This window comes from Aedes albopictus, chromosome 1 (genome assembly GCF_035046485.1).
Source record: "Aedes albopictus strain Foshan chromosome 1, AalbF5, whole genome shotgun sequence".
Taxonomy (NCBI): Eukaryota; Metazoa; Arthropoda; class Insecta; order Diptera; family Culicidae; genus Aedes; species Aedes albopictus.
The window spans coordinates 240542082-240566433 of record NC_085136.1 but is presented as its reverse complement, the minus strand read 5'-3'; the positions used below and the strand labels follow the sequence as shown (position 1 = coordinate 240566433).

General features: G+C 39.2%; 1 protein-coding gene across 2 annotated transcripts in view; it reads left to right on the top strand.

Moving 5' to 3' along the window:
* LOC109419787 (sodium-coupled monocarboxylate transporter 1) overlaps positions 1 to 24352 on the top strand; it is a 157851-nt gene that overhangs the window by 98017 nt on the left and 35482 nt on the right. The window contains exon 1 of one of the 2 annotated variants that reach the window (XM_062846508.1): positions 14596 to 14873. The exons of the other annotated variant lie outside the window; for it this stretch is intronic. Coding sequence (XP_062702492.1) covers positions 14868 to 14873 — 6 coding nt within the window. The 5' untranslated portion in view covers positions 14596 to 14867. Of the gene's footprint in view, positions 1 to 14595; positions 14874 to 24352 lie in introns of those variants that run through there. 2 annotated transcript variants of the gene reach the window in all.

Genomic DNA, 24352 nt, shown 5'->3' with positions numbered 1-24352 from the left:
CTACCTGGTCAGATAGATTTGTTGAAATTTTGTGCAATCAACTCGAACTTACATAATGGATGTAAAATTCAGTCAAATTTGCCATTTAGTCATGAAATGTTTACGTACGTGAATGGTTTACGTCACGTGTAAATTCCTATTTTTTAAGAGTGTAGCTTGGTAGAATTTCGTAAGGGCTGATTAACGTCGAATTCAACTTTCAGACTCGCCATCTGTTCATCGATCAAAAGCAGCGAATGATTCAGTGAAATTAAATTGGCTCTAGTAGTTAATGTCAGAATGTGGTTTTCCGGTGAAATTAATTAGGCTGGTACGTGTGCTCGATTGATCCAAATCAACTGTTTGGATCGCAGCCGAAGTGCCTAGCTCGTTTTTTGACCTTGGATCATTTGTGAACTTGGCCCTCTACGATCACGTGACGTGGGAGTAGCGAAGACTGCATTCTCCTTAAACTTTTGAGAGGAATCGAAGAAACATTGCCTATGATCGACAAAGATGGTGTTCTTCTCTCAGCACTGGAGTAAAGTTAATTTGTAAGCAACAAGGTGCCATGGTAAGGTATGATTAGTGTTTGATCTCTCGATGTCCCTTGGAAGACGACTGAGCCTAGACGAGACCTAGATCTAGAAAGAAATTGTTAACAATGTTATAATGGTTCGACTGTGATTGGAGATCAGAGATAGTTTCGGCTTTGCACTAAAACAAGACTGCAAAGCCGAAGCTATCATTGTTAACAATAGAAAATGATTCACTGGCCGAGTTTTACAGAAAACTAATATCAATAAAGAAAAATCTGTTTATGCAGTCACACCCATAAGTTAGAAAACGAAAGTCATTAAAGGAATCAAAGACTGTATTTGCAGTATGTAGGACTAACTAAAATATAAAAGAGTGCTATGCCAATGAAAAAAAAAAAAATAAAGTCAATAAAGTTTTTCCGGAATGCACCAGTCTCAAAACAAACCGCATCGTGATGGGGCGCCTAAGTGGCTGCCAACTAAGCTCTAACCAAAGCCCAGTCATCGTTTGTTACCGCATTGACGACCATTTGCTTAGCAGCTCAAGTTCTTAGCGAGGCGCAACGACAGTGAAAATCGTGTTGCAGTTTCACATGGTGATAACACCCCACCCTCGCCGTATTGCTGCTGGGAAGCTCCCGGCATCAAATATTTGCCCACTATAGAGCTACGCGCCCCGCACCAGATGTCGTAAATTACTGCGACGAGTGGGTGCCTCTTTCTAATTTTACGACTTCTGAGTAACTTTCCCAGAGACTGCGACAGTTGACTTTGGACGATTCTGTCTGGCTTGTACTCTAGTAGGTAGGGTAGGCACATTCTAGTCGATCACTTCAGCTGAACTGATAACGGGACTGCTGCAGCAGGTGCCAGCCGGTTTCGAATGGCTTCCGAGAGCACGCGTAAACGTGATTGGGGCTTATCAGAGATCTTTTGCCTCCTCAAGAACTTGTTGATGAATGGATGCAGTGCTGCCATTTCTGCAGATGTAGGTATGATAAGAAATGCATTACTATCCTGATCGATCTGTAATTATCTACAGCACACTTGACTAAACTTAAATAGCAGCCAGGCGAATACTAATGATTTGGAAACTCTGAATCTGGATCTTTTTCTGAAAGCAATTAAATAAATGGTTGAACGCTGAACGTTCACTTGAATGATCCTTGGTATTTAGAAACCGTCTAAATCACAGCTCGATTGATTCGCTTGATTTGTCATCAAAAATTTATATTTCATCGCTCGCTTGCAAAATGGGTGACAAATAATTGGTCCAGACCAGATCGCCACCCCAAGCCGTCGAAATCGTGCGTGCTGATCGATTGTCATCACACACAGTTGTGTTGGCGATTGCCGCTGCTGCGCCATTTGTGCGTCAATTGATCGCGAGATCCGCGCCAATTTGCAGCACATCCAGTGGAAGCTAGTTTTCCAGAAACGTGACCAAGCCCATTAACAACCGGCCTTGTTTTAGCAGCAGTGCCAGTGGCAGACAGCAACTGCTAGACAGGCACGCAGAACTGCGTCGTCAGGAGCCAGTTGTTGGGAAAAAGATGGCAAGTTTTTTTTTGCATCATTTCGGGCTATGATCGTGTCTCATTATTTTGAGTATGGTTTCGCGAGTGGCAAATAGCTTTTAAATAACCGTGAAGGATATACCGCAGACAAACAGACGCAAAACAGATAAAATTCCAACAGACTACGATTACGCTTTTAAGGACAAACGTCTTGACGTCCCGCATCAACAGTGCATGAGAAATTCTAACGCACAAATCTCAGGAAGCAAGCTTCAAAGAACAATGCATTTTATTATTCTGTTCTTGCTCACTTGTAATAAGCTCAAAATAAGAAGCTCAAGCGCGTTGGTTTTGTATACGAAGAGATTTGTGCTTTCAAAATCGTGAGTAGGTGCCAAAGTCGGCCATTGTGGCGGCCATTTTGGGGTTTTAAAAAGTCTGTCCTTAACGGTCATTCTATGTTGTGACCTTCACAACCAGAGGCGCGCGCAATGTTTTTCTTTGCATTTGACGTTTCACACTAGCGCCTTCTGCTGGAAATGATGCACGACGCAATGTTTCGTTTTATTGTAAACTGTGGGATGGATTTTTAAGAAAATTGTTTTGTCTGTTTTTCTGTAGATATACTTGAATCAATACTTTACAATTTGGTTATTATTTATGAGATAAGGCCCCATGCAGATGGTAGTCTAAAGACACGCCAGTGAGCCAAGCCATACACTAATTTGTGTCAAATATGGGTTGTGTACTGGGTTCAGGTACTTCAGTTTCCTCTTTAAACACGATATGATACAATAAGGCAGACTCTATCACATTCATTCAGATAAAGGATTCCTGGTTCCAACTAAAAGCTCAAATATGTTTAACTTTGCAAAGGTCAGTCCCATGGAGTGACATGAAATTCATAAACTACGTTACTCCCAAAGTTGATATTTAAATATACTTTAAACATTCACACAAACACATGGTCTAATTATTTTAGCTCACAGAATCTAAATCTGGTCGCCTTACTCGGTTAAAGGAAATCCCCAATCATCCCATTCCAAATATCAAACTTCTTGATCCCTCATAGCGTCGGTGAGTCACTGACATCTTGTTAAGTAGGTATTATATCATCACATCCTTTCTTATCCTCGTAACGGAAACGATGGACGTGGCCGGCAATGGAAGTTTTCATGTCTTTTCTACTTCAACCTTCGATTGGATAGCTGTTCCTTCCCAAACAGTGTTCCAAAAGTAATCGAAGTGAGAGTATTTAAGTTTTTAACATAACAACTTCCAGTATGCAATTTACACTCCGTGACCACATAACGCAATGCAGCACATACCACAAAAGAAGAAGAAAACGAAGATGTCAAAATAAGGATGCACTTCGTTCATAACAGGCGCATTTACCCTAGCTTGAGCAGAACAAAACGTGACACTGTTAACAGAAAAAATGATTCATAAAGTTGTTTCTGAATGTGAATAAAACCCGCAAAAATGAATTTCGCCAAAACCTGTTTTACTTGACGGGGCGGAATTTTTGTCATTAGCACTGACGCAAATGTGTCAGTTAATCAATGGTTTTATTGCCATTCAGTTTTGACATTATCTGACCATGACTTATTACTGGGCGGATTGTTGTTTAAGTCGGAAAAATGCGATCGTCGCCCAATCAGTATGTAAGGATACGGTTGTATGTTTCTTTTGTTTAAAGCTTAACGTCCCAACTGGGACTGAATCTGCTTCTCAACTTCCGCTCAAGATTCCGCCACAGTTATTAACTGTCTGTTCTCTGTGCCTGGATGTCTGTTCTCTGTGGTTGTATCAAATTTCTAAAAATATCGAAAACTTTCTGGATGTTTTTTGACTTTTCAGAAATAATGAGAAGAGCCTCCTGGAATGTTCTAAAACATCGATATTCTAAAATTTGAAAGAACTTTCTGGAAGTTCAAAAAAAAAAAGAAGATTCTAGAATAGTTAGTAAGTTAATTTATTTTCGACACTTTACACATTAGTTTGCATTCGTTTCGGTGTTCTAGAATGTTCTGGGGTATTGGACTTCTTAAATTTTCGGAAATTTCCTTGAAGTTTCTGGTCGCTTCAAATGGAGGGGAAGAACCTTCTGCAGCATTATGGAACATCTTCTTTCTTGACGTAACGTCTCAACTGGGATAAAGCCTGCTTCTCAGCTTCTATCTATGAGCTCATCCACAGTTATTAACTGAGAACTTCAGGTTCTAATAATCAATTCTAAGTTGTTAAACTTTTTAGAAAAGAACCTTCTAGAATGTTCTTAACATCAAACTTTATAAAATTTGGAAAACATTATGGAAGTTAGAGAACAAGCCAAAAAGTTCCAGAAACTTTCTGGATTATCACACTTCTCTGTAAGTTACTAAACGTTTCAAAAAGAGAATGGAGAAGAACCTTCTGGAATGTTCTGTGACACATTTTTTTTTAAATTTCGATAACTTTGTGGAAATTAATAAACGTCCAAGAAAGAATAAAGGACCTTTTGGGATGTTCTGGAACATCGAATTACGTAAAATTTCGAAAACTTTCTGAAGATTACTGCATGTTTAAAAAAGAAGAATAATAATCTACGGCTATGTTCTAAATCATCAACATTCTTAAGATTCTAAGAACTTTCGTCCCAAAAACAACACTAAGAACTTTTCAAATTTACAGAAAAGTGTCTGAAAGTTTGTGAACGTCCCAGAAAAAAAAACCTTCAAGAATGTTCTAGAACAACCCAATTTATAAAATTTTTGAGATATTTCTGGAAGCTATTGAACGTTCCAAAAAGACAGAAAAATCCTCTAGAATATTCTAGACCATCAATCTGCTCTAAATACCTGGAACTTTCTAGAAGCTGTTGAAACTTTAGAAGTAGCACAAAGAATAAGAAAACGAACCTTCTGGAATTTTCTGGAACATATTTTACGGACATATACAAGCGATTGGAACATATTTTACGGACATATACGAATCTCTTCATCTAAACAACAAACAGAGTTGAAGAAGCAATGAGTTGCCTTGCTCACTCGTGGTAAACATTGAGTAGCAATTCTGTTTTCTAGAAACTTGTGGATGACGATATCGGTGCTCTCGAAAATGCAAGGCAAAAATGCACCTGGACGCACAACCATTTCATTAAGTTGAATGTTCGGAGAGCGTTCATGAAAAAATATAAAATGGATTTTCTACAAAGTTATGGAACATCAAAATTCATTACATATCGAGAATTACCTGGAAATTAGCAAATGTTCAAGAGAGAAGCTTTCTGGAGAGAGATTCTGGAATGTTCTCGAGAAACTTCGGGTTAGTGAGTTAAAAAATAAAAAAGTAAAACCGAGCAGTCGGGTAAAAGTAACAATAAAGGGGCATGTGACATGTGAACGTCAGACATAAACATTGGACTTCCAGTACCGGATCCATTTTTGAAAATTTGCTGCATCAAAGGTTTTCTTCACACAAGCTATCTCTGAACCAAAAATTCAGCCCTTTGGTTAGCTAAGCACTCTACCAGAAAAGTGCGACAAGACTATTTCTAACTTTTGAGGTCATCTTTGCGTAAAGCCTGTGGAGTATTCCTCTTTAGTCTATGTCATCATGGCATGCTCTGTGGATCCCCGCAATCAGACCACGAGGAAAAGATGATGAAGTTCGTTGCAGATTTCCGAGCGCTTTTAGTGGGCAGAGTTTTTCTATTGAAAGCGGGCTAACTCGCAGAATTACAAGACGAATGGAATGTGCTGGACTCGCAATGCAACATGCTTGTGGTAAAATAAAGGGAAATGAGAAATGTTATGAATCCCTTTTAAGAAACAAAAAAAAAACATAAGGGGCCGTACACAAATTACGTCACGCTTTTAGGGGGGAGGGGGGTTTTGCAGAACGTGACGACCCATACAAAAATTGCGAGGTCCCATACAAAAAGTGTGACATAGGGAGAGGGGGGGGGGGGGGGTTGAAAAAGGTCGATTTTTGCGTGACATAATTTGTGTATCACCCCTAAATAAAAAAAAATACATAATCCGGGGAATCTAAACGGTAACGGTACCGTTTCCCGATAATGATGATGATGATGATGATGATGATTGTACATGTTCATCCATCATCAGCGCAAGGATTACCTGTGGCTGCGTAGCCATACTGGAACGGAAGGATCCTGAAATTCAGCAGGACCTGAATAAACCTAATGGTGTGCAGGGTAAGCTAAATTCACTAAGGACCTTACAACACCTTACACTAAGGACTTACAGCATGATGGCTGTTATCTAGTGACAAATGCATCGCCACCCTACGAACCTTTGACCGGAAATCAGCTCTAAGTTCTTTAAGTTTCTCCAAGGATTTCCTAAATAATTTCCCACAGAGATTAATCCAGGTATTCCATTGGCAGGCTTTTCTTTAATGGTTTTACAAATATGCTCCTTAAAAAATCTACAGAAATTAATTCAGAATCAATTCATTAGAATTGTTTAAGAAATTTTTCTATGAATACCTGCAGAGGGTTCTCCAGTTCTACCAAGTATTATTTCAAAGATTCTCTCAAAAAAATAATTTTGTCAATGTTTTCAGCGGTTCTCCTCCTGGGATTCCTCAGATATTTTTGGAAGGATTTCTTCAAGAGCTGCACCAGTACCTTTGTCAGTGATTTCTGCAGATATTTTAGAGAAATTACTTCAGAATATCCTCTACGAATGTTTCCAGAAATCCTTCCAAAGGTTTACCATGCATTTTTCCCTTGAAGTTATTTGACTTTTACTGACGAAATCTTCAGAAAATCCTTGTATAATATTAGAAAATACTTTTGAATAAATCTCTGGAAGAATATGCAAAGTAATCCCAGGGAAATTCTTGAAGGGATTTCTTGAGAACTTCTTCGCATATCCTTGGTGGAATTTCTGGAAAAAAAAAAATGAGGGACATCCCTGGGAGAATCCTTTAATAAATCTGTGGAGAAATTTCTAAAAAAAATCCTCAAAATCTGGAGAGACACATAGACAAGCGTCTGCATTGATCTCAAGAGACTCTTGAGATATTATAGTAGAAATGCATATAGCCCGTCGTTAATGCTGGAGTTATCCTGTGATGAAGTGCCAGATAAATTTCTGGGGTTCTACAAGACCCTATCTGGAGGAGGTTTTGAAGGAATCTCTGTACGAACTCTTACAGGAGTCTCTGGAGGAATTATGTAAGAATTTCTGCAGGATTTTCTGGATAGCCCCTGATGAAATTTCTGGACACATTCTTCTTCTTTTTCTTCCTGGCGTAAGGTCCCAAGTGGGATCTTGCCTGCTACTCAGCTGTGGCAGACACGAAACACTCTATGCCAAAGTAAGTCAAGGAAATTACCGTAGTCTTTTAATTTTCTGTATCGATTTGGACAAAATTTCATTTCCATAATGAAGATTTCACCAGAAAATTCTCTTTTAGCTCTAGGTAGACAGAAGTGTCTTTAAAATAAACGTTTATTATGTATGTACATTGTTGTCCTCATCTGTGCAAAAATCATTCTATGTGGAGCAAACCCGGTGCGATGGTTTGAATACTTGACTATCACGCCGAGGACCTGGGATTGAATCCCACTCCCGACAAACTCGCTTCAAACTTCAAACTTCCTTCAAACTTCCTTCGGAAGGAAAGTAAGGCGTGGGTCCCGAGATGATCTAGCCTAGGGCTAAAAATCTCGTTAATACAGATAAAAAAATCATTCTATCATAAGCAAAATTCAAATCAATCCATCTAAACCCGGAATGCTCCTTCGGTCACTATCGCTATCAAAATAACATTTTTTTGTCAGTTATAAGGACTATCTCCATTACTAGGGTAATTGTTCCCATCGTTGTGGTAATACCTAATATTGCGGTAATGGCAATTGAGCACTTTTTCGACTGAAATGTTACCAAAAGGTATTTTTAATTGGTGTGTTGTGCTTAAATTATAAGATTGCACCATTTGTTTGCTTAAGATTTGCCGAAAAACCTATTAAAAAAAATGTTTTCCTCAATATGTTTGCTGCTGTGTTCCTATTGTTGCGGTAGTGTTCCTTATGTTGTGGTATCCTATATGATTTCAATGGGATATCGCAACATTAGGAACAAATACCGCAACATTAGGAACACAATGTTCTTTCAGATAAAAACGAATAAAATGCTCATAACAACTTCAAAGTGGCAATATTTTGTTATTTTCCCGTAGATAAAGGATAGTTTTTATTATTTTCAATTCATTCCATGTAAAAAGTTTGCTTGGGGCGATACAATTGTGGTTTAATCATGAACCCAGTGCTTAACTCCTCCATGATCGGATGAATTACCCTACTCTGTGTTTTTTCCTACTTTAAGATAATACCAGCGATTAGTGGGACAGAACAAACGATTATTCACGTTTATCACTTGACCTCACATCTCCTTTATTTAACCGTCCTCTCTGTGGACGGTGAATCACCCCGTGGGATAGCGCGTTCCAGCTCCTGTAATCCATCAAGGTTCTTCTGTTGAAACAATTAGTCAGTCGGGAGCAGTACATCCGGCAGATGGGCAATTTCTTAATACGAAACGGATTAATTTTCTCAAGCGAACAGGTACCGTTGTGGGTTCGATTGCAGACGGTTAAACATATAACATGTGTACAAATTCGACTAATTGTTAACGTTACTTCATCTTTCAGTACCTGTCTTCCAGATTTTGTCATTTAAGGACAGACTTGTTAGAGTCCCAAAATGGCCGCTACGATGGCCGACTTTGGTACCTACTCACGATTTCGAAGGCACAAATCTCTTCGTAAACAAAACCAGCGCACCTAATCTTCTTATTTTAAGCTTATTACGAGTGAGCAAGAACAGAATAATGAAATGCACTGTTGTGTGAATCTTGCTTCTTGAGATTTGTGCGTTTGAAATTCTGATGCACTGTTGAAGCGGGATTTCAAGACGTTTGTCCTTAAGCTCTTCTCCATCAAGTTAACGACAAAATTCAAAATCATCAACAATCGGAACCACGACGGTACTTATATCGCAATGTTTTCCACAAACGACACAGACATCACTCATCAAAACTCAAATTCACTGTCATGGCAACGGCGGTCTCATCCGTTGTTGATTAGGATCTTGCACTTAACAACCCAGATGAGGGGTAATTAGTGCCACATGATGGGTGTGTTTAGTCACGCCCGATTGTCATACGTACCTCTACCTACCTACCTACAACAATTTGTTATCCATTATCCAGAACCCGTTGAATGACAAGTGTTGTCTCCGCTTTTATTATTGTGATTCGATTCAATCAAACGGTGGGAAAGTGATGACGAGTGATTACTAGCGTGGGACACAAAAATAAATTTTACTCCTGTACACTTTTTGAGTTCCATTTTCCCTCAGCATGATTTTGCTGAATACCCGTGCGTTTACCGCCTCGACTATATGGGCCCTATAGCGGAGCATATATGCAGTCTTACTAAGGGAATATACCCTGCTAGACCCTTACAATTTGCAAGTAATCACTAGCCTGGTACACGGTTTGTATGGGAAAACCCGAAAAATGAAAAAAAAAAACACTGAAGCTCCTGTACACTTTTTGAGTTTCACTTTGGCCCCATATCAACTGTGCAAAATTTCAGCTCGATCGAAGAAACTATATTTTAGCGCCAGCCATTTTAATTTTTCATACGATTTAGTATGGGGAAAATCACTTTTTCAAAGAAAAATCGCCACAGGTTGCCCCTTAACCCCGAAAAATAAATCGATGAATGATTTCTATTGGAAATTTTGCGAGGAATCAACCCTCCGAAAATTGCAAAGCGATCTAAGGCATGTGAAAAAAGCTTTTGACTGAAAACCGAATGGCATGGAAACGCGGTTTAACATGTAAGGAATAACAATAAATAATAAAATCTCGTCATTTTATCGATCGGGTGAGGGCTAATAAACTTTTCCACGAACGTCGCATCGGTTTGTTGTCTTTGGAGGTCTGATTCCTTGTGAAGTTTTCTACATAAATCATTCATCGACTTATTTTTAGGAATCTAGAGGTGACTCCTAGCGATTTTTCTTTACAGGAGTAAAATTTCCCCATAGTAAATCGTATGAAAATCTAAGAATGGCGGGCGCTAAAATATAGTTTTTCCGATCGATCTGAAATTTTGCACAGTTGATATGGGGCCAAAGTGAAACTCAAAAAGTGTACAGGAGCTTCAGTTTTTTTTTTTCATTTTTCGGGTTTTCCCATACAAACCGTGTACCAGGCTAGTGATTACTTGCAAATTGTAAGGGTCTAGCAGGGTATACTCCCTTAGTAAGACTGCATATATGCTCCGCTATAGGGCCCATATAGTCGAGGCGGTAAACGCACGGGTATTCAGCATGACCATGCTGAGGGTGACAGGTTCGATTCCCGGTCGGTCCAGGATCTTTTCGTAAAGGAAATTTCCTTGACTTCCTTGGGCATAGAGTATCTTCGTGCCTGCCACACGATATACACATACAAAATGGTCATTGGCAGAGGAAGCTCTCAGTTAATAACTGTGGAAGTGCTCATAGAACACTAAGCTGAGAAGCAGGCTTTGTCCCAGTGAGGACGTTACGCCAAGAAGAGGATATGCTCCGCTGAGAACAGACGTTTAAGCTCGAACAAAATTACGTCGAAATCGTGTGTAAAGGATTTAAGGACAAACGTCTTGAAATCCCGCTTCAACAGTGCATCAGAACTTCAGACGTACAAATCTCAAGAAGCAAGCTTCAAACATTATTATTCTGTTCTTGCTCACTTGGAATGAGTTTAAGAAGAGATTTGTGCTTTCGAAATCGTGAGTAGGTGCCAAAGTCGGCCATTGTAGCGGTCATTTTGCGATTCTAACAAGTCTGTCCTTAAGTGCACCTCAACGCCCCCAACGGAGAATGCCCCACATATAAAGTCAATCTAACCCCACGATGCTAGTTCATCGCTGAAATACACTAGCCCACAAAGCGACACGAATGCAGGGATGCTAGGTGAATTTTTCGAATGTCTTCGCAAGGCACGTTGAAATGTCTTCACATGTCTTCACACACCATATTGTGGCTTTGGTATAAAACTAATGTTAAAAATCAAAATTTATGCTATGTTCTCACCGCGCTCTATATTAAGTAATAATGCGTGATGACCTTAATGATGACATCTTATATCAAGAAAGGCGTTGTAATTCCTTCAAGAGTCTGAAATCCCTTCAAGAGTTTCTTCTGGGATTCCTCCAGTTTTTTTGTGATTTCTGACAAAGCTTCCTAACAAATTTCTTAAGTTCACCGGGAAGTATCTTTAGACATTCCTACTGAAGTACCTCGGAAATTACTTTCCAAGTTTCCAGATATACTTCTCCAGGAGTCTTCGAGAAATTTTCCAGGAGTTTCTCGGGAATTCGTCCATGGCTTCCCCAAGAATACCATGCAAATTCCTTAAGAACCTTCAAAGAATTGTTGCAGCATTTGGGGTAGAATTCCTCCAGGATTACCCAGGGAATTTCTCCATGATTTTACTGAAAATATTAACATTAATTATTCGAAAATTCCCTCCTGAACTTCCATGAAATTTACTTCGAGTTTCCCAAGAAGTCTTTCAGCAATAATGCATGGCTTCCTCAGGATTTCCCTCGAAAATTCAAGAGTTTTCCAAAAATTCCTCAAGAAGTTCCTCGGATTTATTTCTACAAAAAATCCTTCGGAATATCCTCGCGAATTCATCCAGGAACCCATTGGAAATTTCTCCAAGAGTTCCTTGGAAATTCCACCATCAGTTCTTTAGAAATCCCTGTAAAAATATTCCAGAAAATTTCTACAAAAGTCCCAGAGAGTATAGTGTATCTTGGAGCTCCAAGGAAATTCCTTAATGAGTTTCATGGAAATTTCTCCACGAGTCTTAGAGAATTTCTCCAGGAATTTCCCGGAAATCCCTTCATGGATTCCCCAAGAATATTACGGAAATCCCCTTAGAAGCAACCGAAGTATTGCTGCAGTAACTGTGGTAGAGTCCCTTCGGGATTTCCTGGGGAATTTCTCGACGATTTTTTTAATTAACTACAAAAATTATCCGGAAATTTCATCTATAACTTCCACGAAATTTACTTCAGAAGTCTTCCGAATACTCCTCCAGCAATAATGCATGATTCCTCGGATTTATATCCAAGAGTTTCTCAAAAAAAAACCGGAAATTCTTCCAGAAGATCCTCGGAAATTCATTCTTGAGCTAATAAGGAATTCTTCAAAGAGTTCTTCGGGGATTCCTCCAGAAGATAATTGGGAATTTCTGCAGTAGGTTCTCGGAAATTCCTTTAGAAGTTCCTCGGGAATTCCTCCAGCAGTCTTTCGGGATTTCCTCCAGAAGTGTCTGGGGAATTCTTCAGGAAATTTTCGGGAATTCTTCCACAATTTCTTTTTGAATTCTTCCAGGAGCCAGGAATAATTCGTCCAGGAGTTCTTCGGGAATTCCTCCAGAAGTTCCTCAGGAATTCCTCCAGAAGTTCCTCGGACTTTCCTCTAGGAGTTCTTCGGAAAATTCTTCCAGGAAATCCACGGGGAGTTTCAGGAGTTTCATGGAAATTTCCCCGAGAGTTCCCGAGAACTTCTCCATGAATTTCCCAAGAAATTCCCTCCAGAATTTCCCAGGAAATGCCCTCCAGAATTTCCATGAAATTTACTTCAGAAGTTCATCAAGAACTCCTCCAGCAATAATGCATGGTTCTCTCCAGGTGTTCCCTAGTACTTTTCGTGTTTTTTCTCGAAAATTCCTAAAGAAGTTGCTCGTATTTATTTCCACGAATTCTACAAAGAAATCCGAAAAATCATCCAGGAGTTCGACGGGTATTCCTCCCGGAATCTCTCGAAAATTCTTTCAGTATATCCTCGGAAATACCTCCAGAAGATCCTCGGGAAATCGTCCTGGAGTTCGTCGGAAATTCTTCCAGGAGTTATTCAAGAATTCCTCCAGGAGGTCCTCGGGAATTCATGCAGGAGTTCCTCGAGAATTATACAAGAAGATCTTCGAGTAATCCTTCAAGAAGATCTTCGGGTAATTCTCCAGAAGACCCTTAGGGACTCCTCCTGGAAATCGTCAGGACTTCCTCCAGGATTTCCTCAGAAATTCCTCCAGAAATTCCTCGGGAGCTCCACCTCGGGAATCCCTTCATAAGTTCCCAAAAATTCCTTCAGGAGTTCCTCAGAAATTTCGTCAGGAGTTACTGGAGGTAAGGACATCCAGTTGAACTTCTGATAAACTCCTGAAAGTCCTCCTCCGTGGAAGTTTCCCCGAGAAAATGCTAGAGGGAATCTCGAGGATCTCCTGGAGAAATTCCCAAGGAGCTCCTGGAGAAATTCCCAAGGAGCTCTTGGAGAAATTCCCAAGAAGCTCTTGGAGAAATTCCCAAGGATATTCTTTAGGAATTTTCGAGAAACTCCTGGAGGTCTACCCGTGAATCTCCTGGAGAGATTCCCGAAGAACTTCTGGAAGAAATCGTGTGGAACTCGTGCAGAATTCCCAAGGTACTCCTGGAGGAATTCCCGAGTATCTCGTAAAGGAGTTCTTAGAGGAATTCCCGAGTATCTCGTAAAGGAGATCTTAGAGGAATTCCCAGGTAATCTCTGAAGGAATTCCCGAAGAACTTCGGAAGAAATTCTCGGCATACTACTGAAGCAATTCCTGAGTAACTCCTGGAGCCACGCCTAGGCTTACTCCGCTTGAGCAGTTCGTATGTACCGGTGCTCGGTCACCTTCCGGTGCCAAAGATCATAAGTCGGCACTGATGTGTGGATAATGGATATGGTTCGTTTAGGATAGAATCCCACCTAAGTGACGTCGGTCTATTAAGTTGGAACTGCGCCTGCTGATGAAAAGGGGTTCCTGGTAAAGCCGGGACATGTGTCGGCAAGTCCTGTTGTGTACTTCACAAAGAGAGACAAAGAGAGTGGTACGGCCTTTCTGAAAACTGGCAATACGCCAGCACATAACCTAAATGTCCTTCGCCAGAGCTTTTAATCGATGTTTGTTTCTGAAAGGCTACGCTGCTAACCTTGATGTTGCGATGTGCACTAGCCCCTCTCCGAAGCAATGCCTTCTAAATTGGTGGTCCCGAAAAGAGGTAGGGCTTGATGGCAATTAAAATGGTATAGTGGGTGAAGTCCTGCCTCCTTCGATGGCTGTTTGTGGCAGTCCCCAACTATACGCTACCTGAGTTTCCCGCTTGGGGATGAGCAGATTATTTATTGCTTAGAAAAAAAAATGGTTTATTCGATTGTATTTCTCATCACGGCGCGAGAAATATCGCAAAAGACATCAATTTTAGTGGTTCCTGTTTGTTCCATGATTACGCCAAATACAGTCACGAAATGGAGCACATCATTATCATCATCACAATACAGGAGGTTCCTCATATGAATCCCTCCCCTCATTACCACCGTTTAATTATACAACCCATCAGAGTGCTAAATATGTGATACGAACCTGCTGCTGCTACACACATTGCACACTAAGTAGTGACGCTAGTTGTCCACATTATATCACCATCTATCATCGACGCCCGCTCGCTCGCTCGCTGCTAGCTCGCTAGTCACAGTCAGTGCAGATCACTATCGGTACGCGCGCGGTCCATTATTCTACCCTGTCAGCTTTCTAGTAGATCAACTACCGGCGGGCGCGCGCGCAGCAGCAGCAAATACGGTTCGGTGCGTCGAATTATTAGGACCAAACAGTACCTAGTGGAAACGTTCTTTGGCGTTGCAAGCGGTGAATCCCAGTAGTAGTGGTCGGAAAAAATCTCTACAATAGTTGGTGTAACTGCTGTCTGGATTCCGGAGCTAACGGAAGGGCACATCAAAATGCTGGTAATTGAGTTTAACGAGATGTTGTACTGATTAAGTGGTTCGTGTGAGGACATGGGTGTGCTGTTGAGAGAGTGGGATACGGAGAAGTTCACGTGTCACCGTCAATGACGATTGTGCGATAATTGCCAGAAAACCGTTCGCCAGAAAACCATTCGCCAGAATGACAAACGCCAGAAAACCATTTGCCAGAATGTACCATTTGCCAGAATACTATTTGCCCGAAAGTACCTTTTGCCAGAATGTACCAATCCCCAGAATTTAATATTAAATATCAAATTCTAGGGATTGGTACATCTGGCAAATGGTACTTTCGGGCAAATAGAAATTTTGTCCATTTTCTAAGAATTAATTTCAGTTCCTTAACATAAAAAAATGTCGTCAGTTTCAATCTTTTACAATAATTTGATATGTTCACTGCTAGGCAGTGTTGCGAATACTCACTAGCAATAAATTATACTCACTTGCTTCTATCTCAGTCCAGAAGCATGCTATCAAAAAATGATGTTTGAAGGGGTTTTAGATTGTAGTTTAATCTAAAAGTTTGCCGAATAAAGTAAAGGTCGCAGACGTATACCAAAACCGTGAGAGAGCTGTGAGTACAAGGTGCCCAAGCAACACACATGTTATAAGAGTTACGGCAGCGCAAGTTTTGGTTGTCTTCTTCTTCTTCTTGGCGTAACGTCCTCACTGGGACAAAGCCTGCTTCTCAGCTTAGTGTTCTATGAGCACTTCCACAGTTATTAACTGAGAGCTTCCTCTGCCAATGACCATTTTGCATGTGTATATCGTGTGGCAGCCACGAAGATACTCTATGCCCAAGGAAGTCAAGGAAATTTCCTTTACGAAAAGATCCTGGACCGACCGGGAATCGAACCCGTCACCCTCAGCATGGTCATGCTGAATACCCGTGCGTTTACCGCCTCGGCTATATGGGCCCTGAAGTTTTGGTTGTATAGAAGTTAATTCGACGTTATTTCAACATTGTGTTGGAATTACGTAAAATAAACTTCTATACAACCAAAACTTGCGCTGCGGTAACTGTTATATAACATGTGTGTTTCTTGGGTGAGTATAAATTACACGAATTTTACTCACCTCGTACTCACAGCTCTCTCACAACTTTGGTATGAGTCTGCGACCTTTACTTTATTCAGCAAACTTTTAGATTAAACAACAATCTAAAAGCCCTTCTAACATCATTTTTTGATAGCATGCTTCTGGACTGAGATAGAAGCAAATGAGTATCACTCTTGCAAGTGAGTATTCGCAACACTGCTGCTAGGATGATCTCTTGGTTTGTTTCGATAAAGGACGACTAGGGCTAGAACAACGAAAACAACTGGAAATGATTCACCGATAGTTCTAGATTGAGTTTAGATAAGAGCGAAAGTAACATGATTGATTTCTCTTCATCGACTCTTTCTTTTGCAAATAAAAATGACAAGATGCAAATTCAATCGAACTTTTTTACACTTAGACGCTAGATTGCATCGCAACCTAGCGGTTTATGACCAAAAAGTGCAACCATACTTGCATCTTGTCGCTTTAATTTGAAGAAGAGAGAGTCGATTCAGAGAACTCGCTCATGTTACTTTCGCCCTTATTTAAACTCAATCTAGAGTTATTAAGCAAAGAGAAAATCGATGAAGAGAAATCGATCATTACAGATACGCCTGTATAATACTAAGCGCGAGACTTCGATGTAACTAGGCTGTGAGCCATTTTACGAGACGTTGTGGATCAGCTGATCACTCATTTCATGAATGAAAATTTGATAGGAGGTCGCGTCCAAGCCCGTGAGTGTGAATATCAATATCAACACTGTTGTCGTTCCGTAAAATAGACTATAAGTGCATAGGTCTACAAACATCTGGTATGGTGAAAATACAGCTGACCGAAGTACATTAGGCCGATTGGTCAATGGATAGAATGGTGATCACGAATCGCTATTCAGTGATTATGGAACAGGAATCGGGACGGTTTCTTAAATTTGTTCGGTTTTCCAATAACTAGCTGATACTTCTACAATATTAATATTTCCGTATTGTTTTACCGCAATCAACAATTAATGTCAAAATCTAGTCTTACTAACTAAGAAGAACAGCCTATGTTTAAAAGAAGGCAAAACTCCCTAGTAGAACATCAACGGTTTCGAAGCAAAAAACTAATTTTCTACAACTAAACTATTCTCTCCCCATGTAACCATGCCCTTTTTGCGTGCAGATATACGATGTATTTAGAGCAATCATTACTTTACATGCAACTTTAAGGTTGATTTGAAGTGGATGTGGTCAATTATAGAATCAAATTAATATTACACTGGTAAAATCTTAGTTCAGTCGCATAATTGCCATTTCCACTTTAAATCAACCTTAAATGTTCATGTAAAGTAATGATTGTTCTAAATACACCGTATATCTGCATGCAATAAGGCTTCAGCACCGTGGTTACTTGGCTAGTTCAAAAAGTGAATTTTTCCTTCTTCTAAACACAGGCTGTTCTTTCTAGTTTCATTGTAAGACTAGCTTTTCGCATAAATTGTTGATTATGTTAGAACCATAAAGCAATATTGGTATTGCGGGACTAATAGTAATTGTAATTGTAATTTTATTGAATTATTGAAAAAAAATAACAGATCTTAAGTCCGTTTATTGTTCCTATATTTAAAAGAAGGAAAGATTCATGGTGAAAATACAGTAGCTCCAACTTCAACAGTTATTTTAACAGCATAAAAGGAGAAAACGAAAAAAAATATGGCCATTCGGCACTTTTTGACCAAATGACATTCGACCCAACGGCCTTCAGTCGAATGCCCTAACACCATTGATATTAAGATTCTACAGCAGTAGCCGAAGCGCCATTAGCCATAATACCAAAGCCCAAATATGTTAAGCTCACATGTTACAATTACCGTGATAAGGGAATATATTGGTTAGAAATGGCGCAAATAAACTAAGAAGTTCATCCAGAAAGAACAGCAGATGATTAAAAGAAGGAAAAAAACTCTGCTGGAATTATTAGAAATAATTTCCTCAAGAATAAGCTTTTTATAGCATTTGATCAAGTGATATTCGTCCTAATGGTAATGTCTTTCGGGCAGTGACAGTCAGACTAATGGTATAGGTAAAATCGTCACTTGAGTTATTATTTCTGTATTTTTTACTCCGTTGCCTCCAATAGGTTTTTGCTTATGGTATTCGGTTGATTTAAGTGTGTGATCAACAATTTCGGGTAATTTTGCTGTTTGGCACAAAACTTACGATTTAAAGAGATCATGTAATTGTTATTGTCAAAAACAAGCTTAAAAAATTACTTTCAATTGAAAGCAGGGAATCTTCGAAAAATATAAGTAAAACCAAAAATTTCATATCAGTAAAAGCTGGGAAGAACATCCTATGTGTTGAAGAAAGGAAAATCTTTAATGAGTATTTATCAAATTCCGTCAAAATAATATTTGATCAATTGGATCCACATCATGATCAACTTGTCCACAATACAAATGTTCTAATTGAAAAAATAAGCTGTTGTGCGCAATAAAATATTTGAATAACATCGATGATTTAATGTATTGTGAAGTTTGAAAGGTTTAAGTTCACATCTTTTTTTTGTTTCACAGTGATTTGCCCTTCTTCAAACTATAGGCTTTTCTTTAAAAGTTACTCTAAAATCATTTCTTGTTTGTTCTTACATCAGTTCCGGTAATTTATTTAACTTTCGCATATAATAAATTTGAACAAAAATTAAATTTTACATTTTTACAATCGTTATTGTGGGCTAATCGATCCCCAACAAATAAAAAACACGATTTATTTTTCAATAAGAATTTTTTTAAGTTATCATTAGATTGGGAACACTTCTGGATTGAGAACTATGGAAAATGTCTGGGAAATGGTACTTTCTGGGGAATGGTACATTCTGGCAAATGGTTTTCTGGGAAATGGTTCTTTCTGGCAAACGGTTTTCTGGGAAATGGTATTTTCTGGCAAATGTCTTTCTGGCCAATGGCATTCTGGCAAATGGTTTTCTGGCAAATATCGCACAATCGTCAATGACTATTTAACGGGTTATAGTTTGGGAGCAAAAGAAGGAGTCATTTTTTGGTTTTGACATATTCGCAAGAAATGAATATGTCCACCTGTACAGAACGATTCAGCTGACAATGGGAACTCATTTCTCATCAATCGTTGCAACTAACGAAGCACATTGTCCCACCCTGATTGCCCCACATCCTACCAAGATTCCAATAGTCGGCCGCCACTGCAATTGATGTGCGCATCTAATTAGTGGAAATCGTTGAATGTAGGTATCTATCTTGTGAGAATATTTTCTTGTCTCTCGCAAAGCCATTGACAGAGGTACCGAGTAGTGTGCAATTCACTGTCACGGTCAAGTTTACTCGCGCGATTTTTTATTCGATGCGCTACGCTGAAAATAGGAACTGCTCGTTGCTAGTATAGTTGATGTACCTACATAAGTAGATACTTGGGCAGGTATCAACGATGGCGATGACCGCGTCAACCAAAGTAGTAGTTCGATTGTTTCTTAATGAATGAAACGTCAGATGATGAAGATAATGTGTTACAGACGAGTTGAAAATGATTGTAACATACATTTGGAACAAGAGCAATTTGCTCGTTGCTTATTATGTAACATTTTGTATTGATTTATAAATGGCAGGCGTTTACACTGCCTGACTGTAGATTTGTTCTCAAAGATAACTTGAGTGCGTAATAATTGAGGGCATGTGTGAAGTGTGATATAATTTCCAAAGCCGCTGTGTAGTACGATGTATATATTTATTTTAATGATCAGGGGCTTGGCAGGGATTCTTTACAAAAGTATTCGCCTAGAGTTTATTCAAAAATTCATGAAGTATTCTTAGGGTGTAATTAGACTATGGGTCGTATGAAGAAAGAAAGTGTTTCAGACCCATAAGTTTGACCTCTTTTCTTGTGAAATATTAGGAACGCATTGTCGATCATCACATCCGTGATGTTCATCTGATTAATATGCCTCTTTATGTGAAATTCAAGATTTACCTTCCCGATTGGTTTCCATTATGACTCTCTTACACCAAGTTTTTTACGATAGCGAAAAAGCACTCACTTAAAAGCTATCTTGTTTCGGGTATTTTGTTAAGATATCAAGGGTGCTTTTGACAACTTGCCTTTCGATGTCATATTGCTAGCCCCAGGCAGGGAGTCATGATGTATCCCCAATGATATCTTGTTGGATTCACCAAATGCCCAAAAACCGACACCTCTTCGCGACATTACGTCAAGCAGCAATCAGTAAATTGAGTGTTTGTTGATGCCCCCAAAGGGGAGTCTTTTCATCTCTTTTGTGCAATCTCGTAACAGGCACGCTATTGAGGCAACACAATAATTGCGGAGTTCCAACCTATGCCGACGACTATCTAACATTGCTAGTTGGTGCGTGCATTAGCACCCCTTTCGAGCTGATGCAAAGTGCTCTTCAGGTAGTCGAGGGTTGTTGTCGCCAATATGACCTTTTGATAAACCCGAGTATATCGTCTGTTGTTCTTTTCACAGAAAGGCGAAACCGTTAAAGCGTTCGATCTTTGGGTCACTTATTCATCGTCTACGGGTACTCGGTTTACTAGAGGAACACACCTCGTTGTTTCCACCAAGTGGTCCATGTTCCAAGTGATCTCACAATTGCTTGTAACATTCCATATACAGTGTATAAACCATTGTCCATACTGCAATTTTTGGTCAAAATAATTTTTCATTCAAATGTTTATAACTTTTTTTATACGTCAATCAAAAACGCTAAAATTTTGACCATACATAAACCATATATTGAAGCCCTATTGGTAAAATTTTGAGCTAGATCGAATAAGTTTTCTGAAAGTTATAGAATTTTTAGTAAAACTTATAAGATGTTTGAACACATTTTTAAAACATTATATCTCTATATGCACTCGATGGAACTTTTTCAATATTTTTTTGTGTTACAGCTACGTTTGAGGTTTTACAAATTTCACCAATGGAGCATTAATATATGATTCATGATTGGTCAAAATTTCAGCGTTTTTGATTGGCGTATAAAAAAGTTATAAACATTTGAATGAACAATTATTTTGACAGAAAAAAAATGCTGTACGGACAATTGTTTTATACACTGTAGGATATTTTCAACGAAATTTCCTTCACGGGAAGAGAGGACATCTGGTTATCTGGAGAGAAGTATTTCAGACGACGGCACTGGCCCACACTGATAACTTTCTTCTACAAGCTCGAGCTGGTTCTGGTGTCTAATCTCGTGTGCAAGAGGCTACATCAGTTTTACTCACTTGGTAGACACTGCATAGTTTTTCAGGTCGAAATATCTTCTCTTATTGGCAGAGTGCAAACAGCACTTCAGTAGCACGTATTGGGCAATGTAATATACTTCTGTTCAGATTTCCAGGCTGTTATCACCACGCATAACCACGCTGACAGGCATAAAAACCTTTTTTTTTTGCACATCCCTATCTCAGGATTTAATAAACCAAATTTCAATCTTTTCGCGTCATCATAATCCTACATTATCCTAGAAACGTGAAGTGAAAGCCGATTGGAATTCCTTGCAGCTACCACTGAGAACCAGGCGAATCAATTAGTTTTAGTATTCAAACTTCTTCCGGTTTCGTTTTCTTCTTGGATCAATTGATTATTGTGTAGGTATCATGTTTTTATAGCGAGTTCTATCTGAACCTCGACAAGATAGCAACATTCCGTCTCCAGCAAAGTTATTCAGATTTCCTCCAGGGTTTGTTCTGAGAAATTTTTCTAGGATTTGGGGATTTTTTTTAAATATTCTTCTAGGGGTTCTTTTTGAAATTTCTACAGAAATTTATTTGCGCATTCGTCAAGTAGTTCCTTCGGGAATGTATTTATTATATAATGTCTTCAGGTATTCCATCGGAAAATTTTCAAGGGATTCCTTAGAAATTCCTGAAAATATTCATCTGGAAATTCCTCAAATTCAAGGATTCGGGATTTCACCTAGGGATTTCTTTAAAAATCCCGTAATCATCGGAAATTTCTTCAGTCATTTTTTTTTCAGGAATTCCTTAGGGAAACCCTTTAGGAATTTATTCAGAGTTTCCCTCCAAAATTAATCCAAGGAGTGCTTCTGGAATTCCTTCAGGGTGTCCTTCGCTAATTAGGGCCCATTTAGCCGAGGCAGTAAACGCACGGGTATTCAGCATGACCATGCTGAGGGTGACGGGTTCGATTCCCGGTCGGTCCAGGATCTTTTCGTAAAGGAAATTTCCTTGATTTCCTTGGGCATAGAGTATCTTCGTGCCTGCCACACGATATACACATGCAAAATGGTCATTGGCAGAGGAAGCTCTCAGTTAATAACTGTGGAAGTGCTCATAGAAGCTTAGTGCTGAGAAGCAGGCTTTGTCCCAGTGAGGACGTTACGCCAAGAAGAAGAAGAAGAAGAAGAAGAAGAAGAAGAAGAAGAAGAAGAAGAAGAAGAAGAAGAAGAAGAAGAAGAAGAAGAAGAAGAAGAAGAAGAAGAAGAAGAAGAAGAAGAAGAAGAAGAAGAAGAAGAAGAAGAAGAAGAAGAAGAAGAAGTCCTTCGCTAATTCCTCCAGGTATGTTTTTGGAATTTCCTCCAGTGATCTTTACAAGAGTTCCTGTAGGGAATGTTTTCCCAGGGATTCTTCAATAGTTCAAAAGAGATTCTCCCACATATGCTCTTAGACATTCCTTCAGAAATTTATTCAGAAATACCACTAAAATTTTAGAAATTCCTTCTAGATTATTTCAAGGATTTCTTTTGGGAACTCCTCTAGTGATTCCATTTGGGAACCTTGAAAGCAATCAAGGAAATCAACAGTTTTCCCAGGGTTTCCCTCAGGAATTCCTCCAGCGATATCTTTTGTATTTTTTACAGGGATTGCTTCGGTTTTTAAATGGATTTCTTCGGGAAGTGCTTCAATCAGAAATACCTCCAGTGATTCCATAGGGATGTTTTTCCAGAGATTCTGGAATTTCTGTAGAGGCTTCTTTGTAAATTCCTTCATGGACTCATGCTCTAGCGCTTTCTTTGTGATTTTCTCCAAGGATATCTTCAGGATTTCCTCCGGAGCTTAAACACTTGAGCGATTTTAATTTAAATATCTCCAGAGATTACTTCTGCGATTCATCTACGAATTTTTAGGCGATTGCTTCGAGAATTTCTAATGGAATTCTTCTAATAATTATTTCCAGTGCTGCGAAGTGTCAGACTACTTCTTGTAAGAACTTCTATGAATGTGTCATTTCGAGATGATTTGCTGTAGTTGTAGATGCGTCTGAATTCTGTACTAGGGATACCATGATCTTCTTTTAACCTTCATGTTCCCGACCCACCCGACAACTCATTTTCAAAATGCAGGCATTTCGTCAATTTTCATCCGAGTTTTTTGAAGTCGTCCTCAATCGATCATAAATTGGTGCAAGTTTATTACACTCAAGTGGCCAGGCCATGTCCCAAGTAACACAGAAAACATCTTCAAAAATGAAAAAAATAAAATATGTTGTATATGTGTAATATAACTGAATAGCTATACATCTTGTGCTATAAAGAAGCTCTAACTATGTTTGTGGATGACTACCTGAAAACAAACATTATCAGATTTTCCAGGTTTAAAACTTGGATAAATTTACAATTGTATAACATAAATAGAGCATCAAATACGTAATAACAAAAAAATATTAAAGATGACTGACTAGTCAAGGGAACAGACCCCGAGAGTCCAGTCGAGTTCCCACGAAATAAAACCTCGTAGCCGCAGAACTTCAATTTCCTACGCTTGTGTTCACAAACAAATTCTTATTAATTTCCAGATATCATCAAAGATCGTGCTGTTCTTAACAAAATTCGGCATCACAAAAAGGGTCTACACTTTTTACTTACCACGACTCCACTACTTGCATTTACTAGCAAGAAAGGATTCGCTAAATATCCAAATCCCATGCTAAATATTCCTCCTACCTCAGAACACTGACACTACTTATAACTACCGGTGGCCGATGACAAACGGAACCACCAGCGGGTTCAACTTCCAACGGAATCTGGCCTCAGCGATCCGATTTGTTGTCGTGTTATCCTTCTTGCCCAGCTGCTGACCAATTTGTTGCAGATACATACGCCCGTGGTGGCGTGAATCATGCAACGGTGAATTAGCTATTTCCCACACAGGCTGGTCACTTTGCACGGAGGCACATAAATTCCCGTGGAAAGAAAAAAATCTTATAAAACTGCGACGATCCGCTGGTCCGTCTTCAAAAAAAAAACTTTAAAAAAAAACAATGTTTTGCTGTTTTGACAGTTGAAGTCCAGCTGGGAAGTAAGTTATAATTAAGTTATTTTGAAGTTGTATTTGTTATTGTCGCACTACATTATCGTAGCTAATATGTGAACATGTTTAAAAGATGCTGCCAGGACGTATTGATAACACCATTAGAATACGTTCC